General features: G+C 41.6%; 1 protein-coding gene across 1 annotated transcript; it reads right to left on the minus strand.

Moving 5' to 3' along the window:
* Positions 1–1,231: 1,231 nt before the first annotated feature.
* LOC142115246 (putative G-protein coupled receptor 139) lies at positions 1,232–2,692 on the minus strand. Its single transcript, XM_075194113.1, has one exon. It carries the CDS (start codon positions 2,584–2,586, stop codon positions 1,675–1,677), a length of 912 nt encoding a protein of 303 aa, XP_075050214.1. The 5' UTR covers positions 2,587–2,692; the 3' UTR covers positions 1,232–1,674.
* Between the last annotated feature and the right edge of the window lie 10,015 nt (positions 2,693–12,707).

Raw genomic sequence — 12,707 nt, forward strand, 5'->3', positions numbered from 1 at the left:
CTCTGAGCCTGCTCTGGCTACTATGCCAGACAGTGTAACAGGATCTATTGGACTTGTATGAGGATCATCACACCCTTCGTTCTGGAATCATTACATCTGTGGCTGTATTATAAATCAAAAGCGGGGATTTCCTTTCCCGAACAGCCGACCTGCTACATTGGGTGAGATCGTCTTTTTTGTGTTTTTTTTTATTTCTAATAATTCCATAAATAAAGCTGTTTGTATAGATCCAAGTGAGGCAGCATGTTGGCTTAGTGGTTAGCACTTCTGCCTCACAGCGCTGGGGTCATGAGTTTGATTCCCAACCATGGCCTTATCTGTGTGGAGTTTGTATGTTCTCCCTTTGTTTGCGTGGGTTTCCTCCGGGTGCTCCGGTTTCCTCCCACACTCCAAAAACATACTGGTAGGTTAATTGGCTGCTATCATATTGACCCTAGTCTGTGTGTGTCTGTGTGTTAGCGAATTTAGACTGTAAGCTCCAATGGGGCAGGGACTGATGTGAGTGAGTTCTCTGTACAGCGCTACGGAGTTAGTGGCGCTATATAAATAGCTTATGATGAAGTAGGTGGAGCGCCAATCAATATGGAATAAAGTCATTGTGTTTAAAAAGGACATGCATGCAGTGGACATTAATTGTTTTTAAGAAAGGAGTGGACGGGCCACCCACCCGTTATGATTATAATCCCTTGATAAGCTCATTAATAGAGACACAGAGTATTGTTCCGACAACTAAGATATATTTTTGTTGAAGGTGCAATGAGTATGTTGTAGTTTCTGAATCTGTTTGTTGATTCTTGTAGATCTATTCAGTAGTATTTAAATCTAGTTGTTTATTATTAGTTATTTTTCAGATATTGATATCTGTTTATATCAAGTATTTTTAATAATTATTTAATTGGTGAAATAAAAACTCTTTTTAATATAAAGTAGCGCAAGAAATACGTCATATTTCTGAAGATTGTTTCTAGCTCTTGGGACACTTTTCTTATTGTTCCAGGTTTTGTTTCCATGTAGTGATTGGCCCCCCTAAGATAGGCAGCGATGATAGGTCCTTATATTATATAATGTGAGCACCTGATAGATCATTGTTATTAGAGTTATGTCTGTACTTCACTGAGGTTTCTGGCTGTTACATTATACACTGCTGGGCAGATTGTACACAACACATGTCAAACAGGCTTCTAAGAAATAACACTTTATTAAAATTAAAATGATAATTAATATCCCCATTTTACCACAGAGAAGAGTCTGTCTCATGTTTCATGACGTATACAAAACTATCAGTTCTGTTTCTGCCGTCTTCTATTCAAAGTAACTCGTAATATACACAGAAAGGTGTATCTATCACACACAGAGGCAATGACTCCCTTACAACTATGTTAGTTACGGCTTTGTACACAGGACAGTAGAGTACAAGTCACAGGTCCAATAACAAAACAGATCTACACTGTCCTCTCCTGGACACAAAGGGTTCTGCAGCAACCGTCGTGTGACTGTGTCACTGATATGTAGCAGATCGCAGGGACTGAAAGATAAGTACAGAAGGGAAAACAATACCATTTTTTACTCATAGAAAATGTAACATCTCATTTCAGTAGAAGATCTTCCTCTCTGTGCATATATTTCTGGTGTCTCCTCCGTGGTCGGAGGTTGTGACTGTCCATCAGCTGTGTCTCATATAGTGAAAACATTAATGGGTTTGTCAGAAGGTAAGAGTGAGCGAGGGTTATGGCATAGTGAGGAGAGGACAAGCTTCACTCCCCGAAGCAGTTCCTGTCTGAATTTAGTGATGGTGAGTGAGTAGATACAGACGTTACTGAAGGAGCTGAAGACAATCAGCATGTTGCAGAGCATTCTTACCACATTTACTGGGTGGTAGAAGTTGTAGCGGTTGACCGGTGGATAGGTGAATCTCTCCATCACCTTGACGACCATTTTCGGCAGCCAGTGAGCCAGAAATGAGATGGAAATCATCGCAAGGAGAGTTACAGACTTTTTTCTCCGAGCCACCTCTGGGTCATCGGATTGTTTCCCAGCAGCCGCCCCCTTCAGGCTTTGCCGTATTCTGGTGGTTACAGTGATGTGCCAGACGGTCAAGCCATTGGTCAGAACCAAAGAGACGAGAGGAAAGATTATCCAAACAGTTGTCTGGATGTGGTCATAGACCGACAGAAAAGGAATTGAGCTCAGGTTTCGATGGAGGGTACAAATGTGGAAGATGGATCCATCTGGTTGAGTAGTGCGGACAGGAACATACATCCAGAACGTTGGCATGGCCACCAGGAAAGCAGCTATATATACACCAATGATAATCCATCGTGTGACGGAGGGCTTACAGTACCTGAGCTTCAGCTTCATGCAACAAACAATGACGTAGCGATCAACAGAGAAAGCAACGGTGAGCCACGTTAGTGAGTAGACACACGTGAAATAGATCCAGTTACTGACACCACAGGATGGCTGGGGCCACCACAGTGTGATGTCCACATAGAAGTAGAAGATATCCCGGAAAACTGTCACCACCAGGATGAGGAGGAAATTAGCCACCGCTAATGACACTAAGTAATAAACAATGGACTTGGTCATGTCCAGGTTTCCCTTCCACAGAACGGCCACGGTCAGCAGACTGGCTGTAACGAGAGAGAAACAAACTCAACCAATGAAACATCTCCTGTCTATGACTCATACCAACTAATCTACTGCTGCATCCTCAAAGGTTTCAATATCAGAAATAATAAATTACTATTAATACTCTCTTTAGAAGAGTGTCAAATTCACCGGGCCTGCTATATTTAATTCCAGTTTGTGGTGTATTTCTACGTCATTTATGGATCTGTCCTAGATCTGTAACTTATCTGATCGGCAGGTAAACATTTCATCTGAGAATAATCTGTATAAAAAAAGGGGCATAATATCCAAATTTGAGACAATATTTTGTATTCTTTACCATCCCATTTAGCCATGAATTCATGCACAAGATCGCGTCATCAGAAGGTCTGGCTGCATTACACATAGTGTAGGTCTCTGTGACTACTCTCGAGGTCACACACATATCTTACTATGATGAGATCTAAAATGAGTGAAACAGGTTGGATAGACGTTGTGTGCATGGGAGTAAATCCATATGTCTAGTCGCAAACATTGGCCAATATGGCACAGTAAGGAGCAATTTGCATGTCTTTTCCCACAATTCCTAGAGGCCTATTTAACATTACTTGGCCATTTTGTATTACTATTTAACAATATTTTATTGTCATGGCAAAAGTTATCCAGAGAAGCCTGCTGACAATGCCCGGGGATCCGGCGCAAGCGCGGAACTGGAAGACCAGATTTTAGCTTTCACTTCCAGTGCAGAAAAAAAGTTTTATTTAAAAAAAAACATTTTATACATGAAATATAAGGCGGGAGATAAATAAATTATAGTTACATTTCCTGGCGTGCTGGACAGTGGCCCCATTCCTTTTAAAGTGACCTGCACTGAAAATTGATTTCAAGAATAAATAATTATATTCTGTGGTTCACATTGGATAAGGTCCTGAAAAGTGGCTGTAATAGTCCTAGTACTGCTGTAATGTTTAATAAATAAGTTCCCCCATAAAATAACATTGAGGGAACCTTCTTGGTGATTGTTAGTACCAGCACTATGCCCATTACTATATGGGGTAAAACAAAGACATCTCCATTCGCCAGTTAAAAAAAAAACATACTCACAGTTTTCACCCTTTGATAAATATGGTTTTAACCATTTATTCCTCTGTGGGATTGTTGGGTTCTTTGGATGTGAACTCCTTCTGGAGTACTGAAGAGCTTACTGCATTAATCATAGTGCTGGCTCTTCCTAACCCACCTTATTGTACCCTAAAGGGCACCTTTCCTGTACGCCATCACACAACACAACACCGCTGGGCATGAGCCAATTATTATTATCTTACCTGCACTAATCACAACTACTTATCTCTGGGATATTGGAGGCTCTCTGAGGGGGAACTGAAGATTCTGGTCCCTGAGGAGATCCTTGGCCATCTTCAGGGAAAAGGGGCCTACACAAGCCTTGGAGCAAAGGTGGGTACAAAGGCCATTGCCCGCTACTGGGTCATGTTGTTCTGATGATATGGCAGTCCCCCAAAGCTTGGGGCACACAAGTGCCCAAAAGTCATTGTAAACTATAGAGCCTTGCAGCAAGGAGCCCAAGGGGGTAAATGTATCAAGCTGAGAGTTTTCCGGTGGGTTTGAAAAGAGGAGATGTTGCCTATAGCAACCAATCAGATTCTAGCTGTCATTTTTGTAGAATGTACTAAATAAATGATAGCTAGAATCTGATTAGTTTTTCAAACTCGCCGGCAAACTCTCAGCTTGATGCATTTACTTCAAAAACTCTTTGCCCTCTTTATGCCTCCAGGGAGGAAAGGGGTCTTTTATCCTTTGAAAACCCAAAACCCCAATGTGCCCATCTCAGGCTTTCAAAAAGAACAAAGATGGACATTACTTCACCTATAAATGTGTCATCTAACATTTTCTATTCTTCATTGTACCTGGTACAATAAAGAATAGGCCCCAAATAGGGCCCGAGGAGTGGAAAGGGTGGAGGGGGTGACGCTGGCAATAGCTTCGCTATACACTTGCTGCAAACATCTACAGTCACGGGCAAAAATTTTGAGAATGACACAAATATTACTTTTCACAATGTCTGCTGCCTCAGTTTTTAAGATGGCAATTTGCATATACTCCAAAATGTCATGAAGAGTGATCAGATGAATTGCAATTAATTTCAAAGTCCCTCTATGCAATGACAATTAATTTTATCCCCAAAACAACATTTCCACTGCATTTCAGCCCTGCCAAAAAAGGACCAGCTGACATCAAGTCAGTGATTCTCTCATTAACACAGGTGAGAGTGTTGATGGGGACAAGGCTGGAGATCACTCTGTCATGCTGATTGAGTTAGAATAACAGACTGGAAGCATTAAAAGGAGGGTGGTGCTTGAAATTATTGTTCTTTGTCTGTTAACCATGGTTACCTACAAGGAAACACGTGCACTCATCATTGCTTTGCATAAAAAGAGGTTCACAGGCAAGGATATTGCTGCTAATAAGATTGCACCTAAATCAACCATTTATTGGATCATCAAGAACTTCAAGGAGAGAGGTTCAATAGTTGTGAAGAAGGCTTCAGGGCACCCAAGAACGTCCAGCAAGCGCCAGGACAGTCTCCTCGACACCTCCATTCTGCACAAGATCTACGTCTCTCATCCACTCTCATCACATCCTCCCATTCTTGGTTACAGGATTTTTTCCGGGCTGCACCCACTTTGTGGAATTCCCTCCCATGCACAGTAAGACTTTCCTCTAGTCTTCAAACCTTCAAGCGTTCACTGAAAACCCACCTCTTCAGACAAGGTTATGATATTCCTCAACCATCATCTTAATTTCCCTAGATTACCCTATTACCTTCCTCTACACAGCTAACACAAGACAGCAATCCTCCGAGAAACATTGCAACACACACAGCCCACTCAGTACTTTTACCTTTGCATTCTAGCTTAGCCATTGTGCAATATGATGTAGCACATGCCCTTGTGTTTCTAACTCCCATTGTCCCATAGATTGTAAGCTTTCGAGCAGGGTTCTCTTACCTCTCTGTCTGTATGTATTACCCAGTATTGTCTTATTAATGTCTGTTCCCAATTGTAAAGCGCTACGGAATTTTCTGGCGCTATATAAATAAATGTTGATGATGATGATGATGAAGGTGGATTCAGCTGTAGGATCGGGCTCAGAAATGGCAGCAGGCAGATGTAAGTGCAACTGCAAGCACAGCGAGGTGAAGACTTTTGGAATGGCCTGGTGTCAAGAAGGCCAGCAAAGAAGACACTTCTCTCCAAGAAAAAGATCAGGAACAGACTGATATTCTGTGCAAAAGGTACAGGGATTGGACTGCTGAGGACTGGGGTAAAGTCTTTTACTCTGATGAATCCCCTTTCAGATTATTTGGGGCTTCTGGAATAACACTTGTCCGGAGAAGGAAAGGTGAGTGCTACCATCAGTCCTGTGTCATGCCAACAGTAAAGCATCCTGAGACCATTCATGTGTGGGGTGCTTCTCAGCCAAGGGAGAGGGCTCACTCACAATTTTGCCTAAGAACACAGCCATGAATAAAGAATGGTACCAAACATCCTCCAAGAGCAACTTCTCCCAACCATCCAAGAACAGTTTGGTGATGAACAATGCCTTTTCCAGCATTATGGAGCACCTTGCCATAAGGCAAAAGTGATAACTAAGTGGCTCAGCGATCAAGACATCAAAATTTTGGGTCCATGGCCAGGAAACTCCCCAGATCTTAATCCCATTGAGAACTTGTGGTCAATCCTCAAGAGGCGGATGGACAAACAAAAACCCACAAATTTTGACACTCTCCAAGCATTGATTAGGTAAGAATGGGCGGCCATCAGTCAGTATGTGGCCCAGAAGTTGATTGACAGCATGCCAGGGCGAATTGCAGAGGTCTTCAAAAAGAAGGATCAACACTGCAAATATTGACTCTTTGTATAAACTTAATGACACTTATAAAATGTTTGTAATTTTACTTCAGTATACCATAGCAACATCTGACAAGAAACAAAAAGGTCTAAAAACACTGAAGCAGCAGACTTTGTAAAAACCAATACTTGTGTCATTCTCATAACTTTCGACCATGACTGTATGGTAATGTAATTATTAACAGTAATTGCTAAAATATAAGATTCCTAATCTGAATTTGCCCCTTATTTCGTCTTAGTCTCTGTTATCTGATGTTCTGTAGTGAGCTAGAGGTAACCCACATTCAGAGATGACTCACCCGGGTGACTGACAAGACCATTCTTGTAGATTCTCTCTGCAATTACCACACAGAGTGTCACAGAACAGCCCCATGTGGAGCCTGGATGACTCTGGGACTCTGCAGGATTAATCTGCATGACATCCTGGCCCTGGGGACCACTCACTCACAGAGATCACATAACTGTCACTAACTTCCAGAGACACTCCCAGATTTTAAGGTGTTGTCCCCATTTTTCACGACTGACCAATAGAGCAGCATCGTGTCCAGTATACATTATCTCCTCTATTTTATATACTTATTAAAGATCAGTATTTATAATAGAAAAAAATAAATTTAATTAGGATTTGGTTTAAGTCCATCTGGGTGCAGGAGACAGTGGACGTGACGTGTTGAGATGCATCACCTGATACACTATAGACTGTATATGATATAGTATCTATCTCTATCACGTATATATTATCACAATATATCACAGGTATTCACGCTGACATTAAGCTCCCGCTATGGATGATTATTGTGGTTCAGAAGCTAGAATGTCATCATCACCATTTATTCAAATAGCACCACCAATTCCGCAGCGCTGTACAGAGAAAACTTGTCCCTAACCCAATGGAGCTTACAGTCTAAATTCCCTAACACAAATACAGACTAGGGTCAATTTGTTTCAGCAGCCAATTAACCTACCAAAGCTTATACCAACTCCTGAAAGAAAAGAAAAATGGGCGCCTCTGTCTAGAGTTAATATACATTTAGTATGAGCACCTTACTCTAACAGTCACCATAAATTACACCTGATAGTGGTGATTCCAGCGCTTCGTTTAGGATTGTTGTGTTAATCTATACGTACAAAATAGAAAAGAAAAGAAAAACATAGAAAAGTGCACATCTCCGTTACCAAGCGAATTTTACCATCACTAATCAATCTTATTCAAAATAAATGTATACTTATTAAAAATATATATTATTTTCATAAAAAACATATACCATAAACAATTTATATACTAAAAAATAGTCCAATTATTTGTCAGGATAAAGCGTCAATTAGAGTCCCTCTACACCTACAGTGCACTTAGGGAACGATGTGATTGAATTGAGGTTCAGACTTAATTACTTAGTGACTCACACACACGATGAGGATTTATACAATATCGTCTCCTTGGACCCACTTTAGACTCCACCAACTAACAGGAGCTTTAGTAACTGACTCACTCCAGCAGCAGCTTCGTCCTCCGTCAGCTGCAGATGCCTCTGTTCTCTGTAGTCTGTGAGGATATAGTTCCATATAGAGCACCAATATAACACGTATGTGAGTCACTAGTTCCCAGTGTACAGAACAATAAACGGGTCCACAGTATAGTACTGTCCTCTGCTCCTCCGTTGGCCGTGTTATTTCTGCACAATATCCTACAGTAACATCTACACAGATTCTCCACCTTAGAATGTGGTTTCCTCAGAAAGCAGCTTTATCCTGAGAAATAACTGGACTGTTAGTATATAAATTGTTATGGTATATGTTTATTATGAAAATAATATATATTTTTAATTAACCTACCAGTATGTTTTTGGAGTGTGGGGAGAAACCGGAGCACTCGGAGGAAACCCACGCAAACACGGGGAGAACATACAAACTCCACACAGATAAGGCCATGGTTGGGAATTGAACTCATGACCCCAGCGCTGTAAGGCAGAAGTGCTAATCACTGAGCCACCGTGCTGCCCCCGCTGTGCTGCGCTGCTTTCACACAGGAGAAAGTGTCAACACTGCACACAGCCCACTGCCGCAACTCGCTCACACACACACAGACACACACACACATGCACACAGACACACACACACACAGACGCACACACACACATGCACACACACACACACACACATATACACAGACACACGCACACACACCAACAGCCTGTATTCTGCAGGTGTAGATCTATTTCACAGACAGGTGATTAAACTCATTAGTAAACTACCAATGTCTTATTCATCTTGGGCCTCATTCCTCAAGGCTGGTATCTGCCGCTTCTGAGCGTATCATCCGCAAAATCCCTCTGTGCATGCCCGGAACACGGCAGGTATTAGTGATGGGAGGGATGGACTGTGTATGTGTAGTTTATATCTGTACAATGTATTTATAGATATCTTGGATTGTAGAATGAAATCTTGATTTTAGCGTCTCTGCATTAAGCACATTATTGCACCAAACGCGCTGCGCTTCAGACGTCCCACAAACCAACCACCCAACTTCCTACGTATTTGTATAGTTCCCTTGTCATGCAGATCTCTAGAAATAGTCACACAGTCTGCAGGCGTTTGTGTTGTTACAACAGTAATTGTAGAATATTTGCACTGTGCAACATTTCCTCATTTATCTTATTATACAGATCTTAGATCAAGGGCAGCACAAACTAATTGTACCATCAATAAACATCTAGACCAGAGGTGTCCAAACTCAGTCCTCACGGGCTACCAACAGGTCATGTATTCTGGATTTCTGTCTGTAGAAACAGATGGGATAATTACTGACAGGTCAGTTACATCCGGTATCTCCATCTGGTGGGAGCTGATCAGCCACGTAGACAATAACTTCATGTTATATGTGGATGTCAGGCTCTCCCTCAGCCTGAAGTTACACCTCTGCCAGGTATGTAATCACATGGGCAGCTCGTGACTCAGTGGTTAGTACTTCTGCCTCACAGCACTGACGTCAGGAGTTTCATTCCCAACCATGGCCAGTCCTTGCCACACTCCAAAAACATAACAGTAGGTTAATTGGCTGCTATTAAATTGATCTTGGTCTGTGTGTCTGTGTGTCTGTATGTGTGTTGGGGAATTTAGACTGTAAGCCCCAATGGGGCAGGGACTGATGTGAGTGAGTTCTCTGTACAGCGCTGCGGAATTAGTGGCGCTATATAAATAGATAATGATGATGATGATGATGGCCTCTCTGGCTGGTATGTAATCATGTGGGCACCTCGTATGACTTGTATGTACAGACGTGGCCAATGTATGTACGGCGCTGGTTGGTGTATAATCTATTAATGTGGATCACACACTGGTATATTGTCCTGTTGGCATGTCTGCCTGGTATTTAATCATATGGGTACTTCAGGCTGGTATTTAATTCTGTGACCATGCGCCACTTTGTATACATGTGAAACTGCTGGAGCACAGCATAGAAATACTCAGTACTGAGCAGTAAACATTACTCCTGCACTGGGGCCATGTTCTGGGGGTACAGACCACCGATCATACATAGTGGTGTATAGAAATAACACATTTCAGATTCTTATATTGTGGGCATGACAAAAAGATTTGGTCAGGAACATCCTATCAGGTAAAGTTAAACTCCAACAACAGGAGAAGAAAACACATCAGTTAGACGTAAGTCGATAAATGCTTTGATGGGTGAGAGAGATTTTAATATGTCACCAATAGGTTTTGATCGACATTCAAAACCTCAGAACCGAGATTGTCCGTACAAAGATGGCTACAAAATCACTTGGGTGCGTACGAGATGAGAGTCTTTGCCACAGATGATCATTTACGGATGGGGGATCTTAATTTTAAACTGTTAGCACCAAGAAAGGGCATTAGCATCTAGTAGGAAATATTATCTTAGTTATATAGAGCAGATATTTATATGAAGAAGACAACGTCAGAGAAGATAGACAAATACTGTCAGGAAATGAGAAGTGTACACATAGAGACAAGAAGACATTGTATCATACAAGGAAAGACTCCACGCCTGAAGACACATGGAAATACACTTGTGGACACACTGGAACGAGTATTCATGAAATGTGAGCAACGAGCCAAAGTGGTTCATCATAGAGACACAGAGAATACAGAACATGTCACAAACTACTTACTACATTGAGTTACAACATAGAATTGCCTAATAAAGTAGCAGATTAATGTACTTTAGAGAATGGAAACATTGAAGAAGAGGGACTGTGGCAGAGTGCAGCAAGCTCATTGCCAGTCAGTGGTACCCATACTAGAGCAGCGTCATCCACGTACTCCGTCTACAGATATTGCCCGAGGAATAGGTAACATTGAGAAAGTAATGTTTATATTCTACAGGGGTCTCTAGTTCTGTAAGAAATATCCTCTCTTCTGTAAAGTCCATTTATTCAACAAAAGAGCCACAATATTTCTTGTGTATGTGCCTACATCTGTCTGGCTTATTCAGGGGGCACGGCTGGTGGATATTGATCAATGATTAATATTGTAAGAAATTAAATCAGTCTGATGTGTTCTGTATATACGCTGTGACACGTGGCTTTCAGTCAGATACACTGGGTGTAGCTACTGTCAGTAAGTGACTGACCCCATGTGGATGATGGGTTATTGTGATGTACAACTTCAGGGCTCCTCAGAAGATTTGTAGACACATCTACTGTGATCGCTTTTGAAAACTTATGAGAATAAGAATCATCATCATCAACATTTATTTATATAGCGCCAGCAAATTCCGTAGCGCTTTACAATTGGGAACAAACATTAATAAGACAATACTGGGTAATACAAACAGACAAAGAGGTAAGAGAACCCTGCTCACAAGCTTACAATCTATAGGACAATGGGGGTTAGAAACACAAGGGCATGTGCTACATCATATTGCACAATGGACCAGCCAGACTGCAAAGGTAAAAGTATTGAGTGGGTTGTGTGATCAGTCACACAGCAATGTTGGTCAGAGGGTTGTTGTCTTGTGTTAGCAGTATAGAGGATGGTAAAAGGGCAATCTAGGGAGATTAAGATGGTGGTTGAGGAATATCATAACCTTGTCTGAAGAGGTGGGTTTTCAGTGAACGCTTGAAGACTAGAGGAAAGTCTTACTGTGCGAGGGAGGGAATTCCACAAAGTAGGTGCAGCCCGGAAAGAAGAGTGGAGGAGAGACGTAGATCTTGTGCAGAATGGAGGTGTCGAGTAGGGAGATATTTCGAGACCAGTGAGGAAATGTATGTCGGTGCAATTTTGTTGACAGCCTTGTATGTTAGTAGAAGAATTTTATATTGGATTCGTTGAAATACAGGCAGCCAATGTAGAGACTGACAGAGTGGCTCAGCAGAGGAAAAACGGTTTGTAAGGATAATCAGTCTAGCCGCTGCGTGCAAAATAGATTGTAGGGGTTCAAGTCTGACTTTGGGAAGACCAGTAAGGAGGGAATTGCAATAGTCGATGCGGGAGATGATGAGTGCATGAATTAATGTTTTTGCAGTGTCTTGTGTCAGATATGTGCGTATTCTGGAAATGTTCTTTAGATGTATGTAACATGATATAGATATATAGTTGATGTGGGGACTAAACGACAGTTGTGAGTCAATGATTACACCTAGGAAACGAGCTTGCGGGGTGAGATTTATGGTCATGTTATCAACAGAAATAGAAATGTCAGGCAGGAAGCTTCTGTTTTCGGGTGGGAATATTATTAATTCAGTTTTTGAAAGATTGAGTTTGAGTTGGCGAGAAGACATCCAAGATGAAATGGCAGAAAGACAGTCAGTAACGCGAGACAACACAGATGGTGAAAGATCAGGAGAGGATAGATAAATTTGTGTATCATCCGCATAGAGATGATATTGAAATCCAAAGGAGCTTATAAGTTTTCCAAGAGAAGTGGTGTAGATAGAGAATAGCAGAGGACCTAGGACTGAGCCTTGTGGTCTCCAACTGATAAAGGAAGCGGAGCAGAGGTGGCCCCAGAGAAATTAACACTGAAAGAGCGATTAGATAGGTAGGATGAGAACCAGGATAGGACAGTGCCTTCAAGACCTAGGGATTGTAGTGTTTGTATGAGGAGAGAGTGATCAACAGTGTAAATGCAGCAGAGAGATCCAGGAGAATTAGAAGAGAGTAATGGTTATTATTTTTTGCTGTGATCAA

This window comes from Mixophyes fleayi, unplaced genomic scaffold, assembly GCF_038048845.1.
Source record: "Mixophyes fleayi isolate aMixFle1 unplaced genomic scaffold, aMixFle1.hap1 Scaffold_1599, whole genome shotgun sequence".
NCBI classification, from domain to species: domain Eukaryota; kingdom Metazoa; phylum Chordata; class Amphibia; order Anura; family Limnodynastidae; genus Mixophyes; species Mixophyes fleayi.

What these genes read in the sequence shown, in the direction of transcription:
- LOC142115246 (XM_075194113.1), bottom strand. Translation starts at nt 2,586, where the DNA reads ATGACCAAGTCCATTGTTTATTACTTAGTGTCATTAGCGGTGGCTAAT.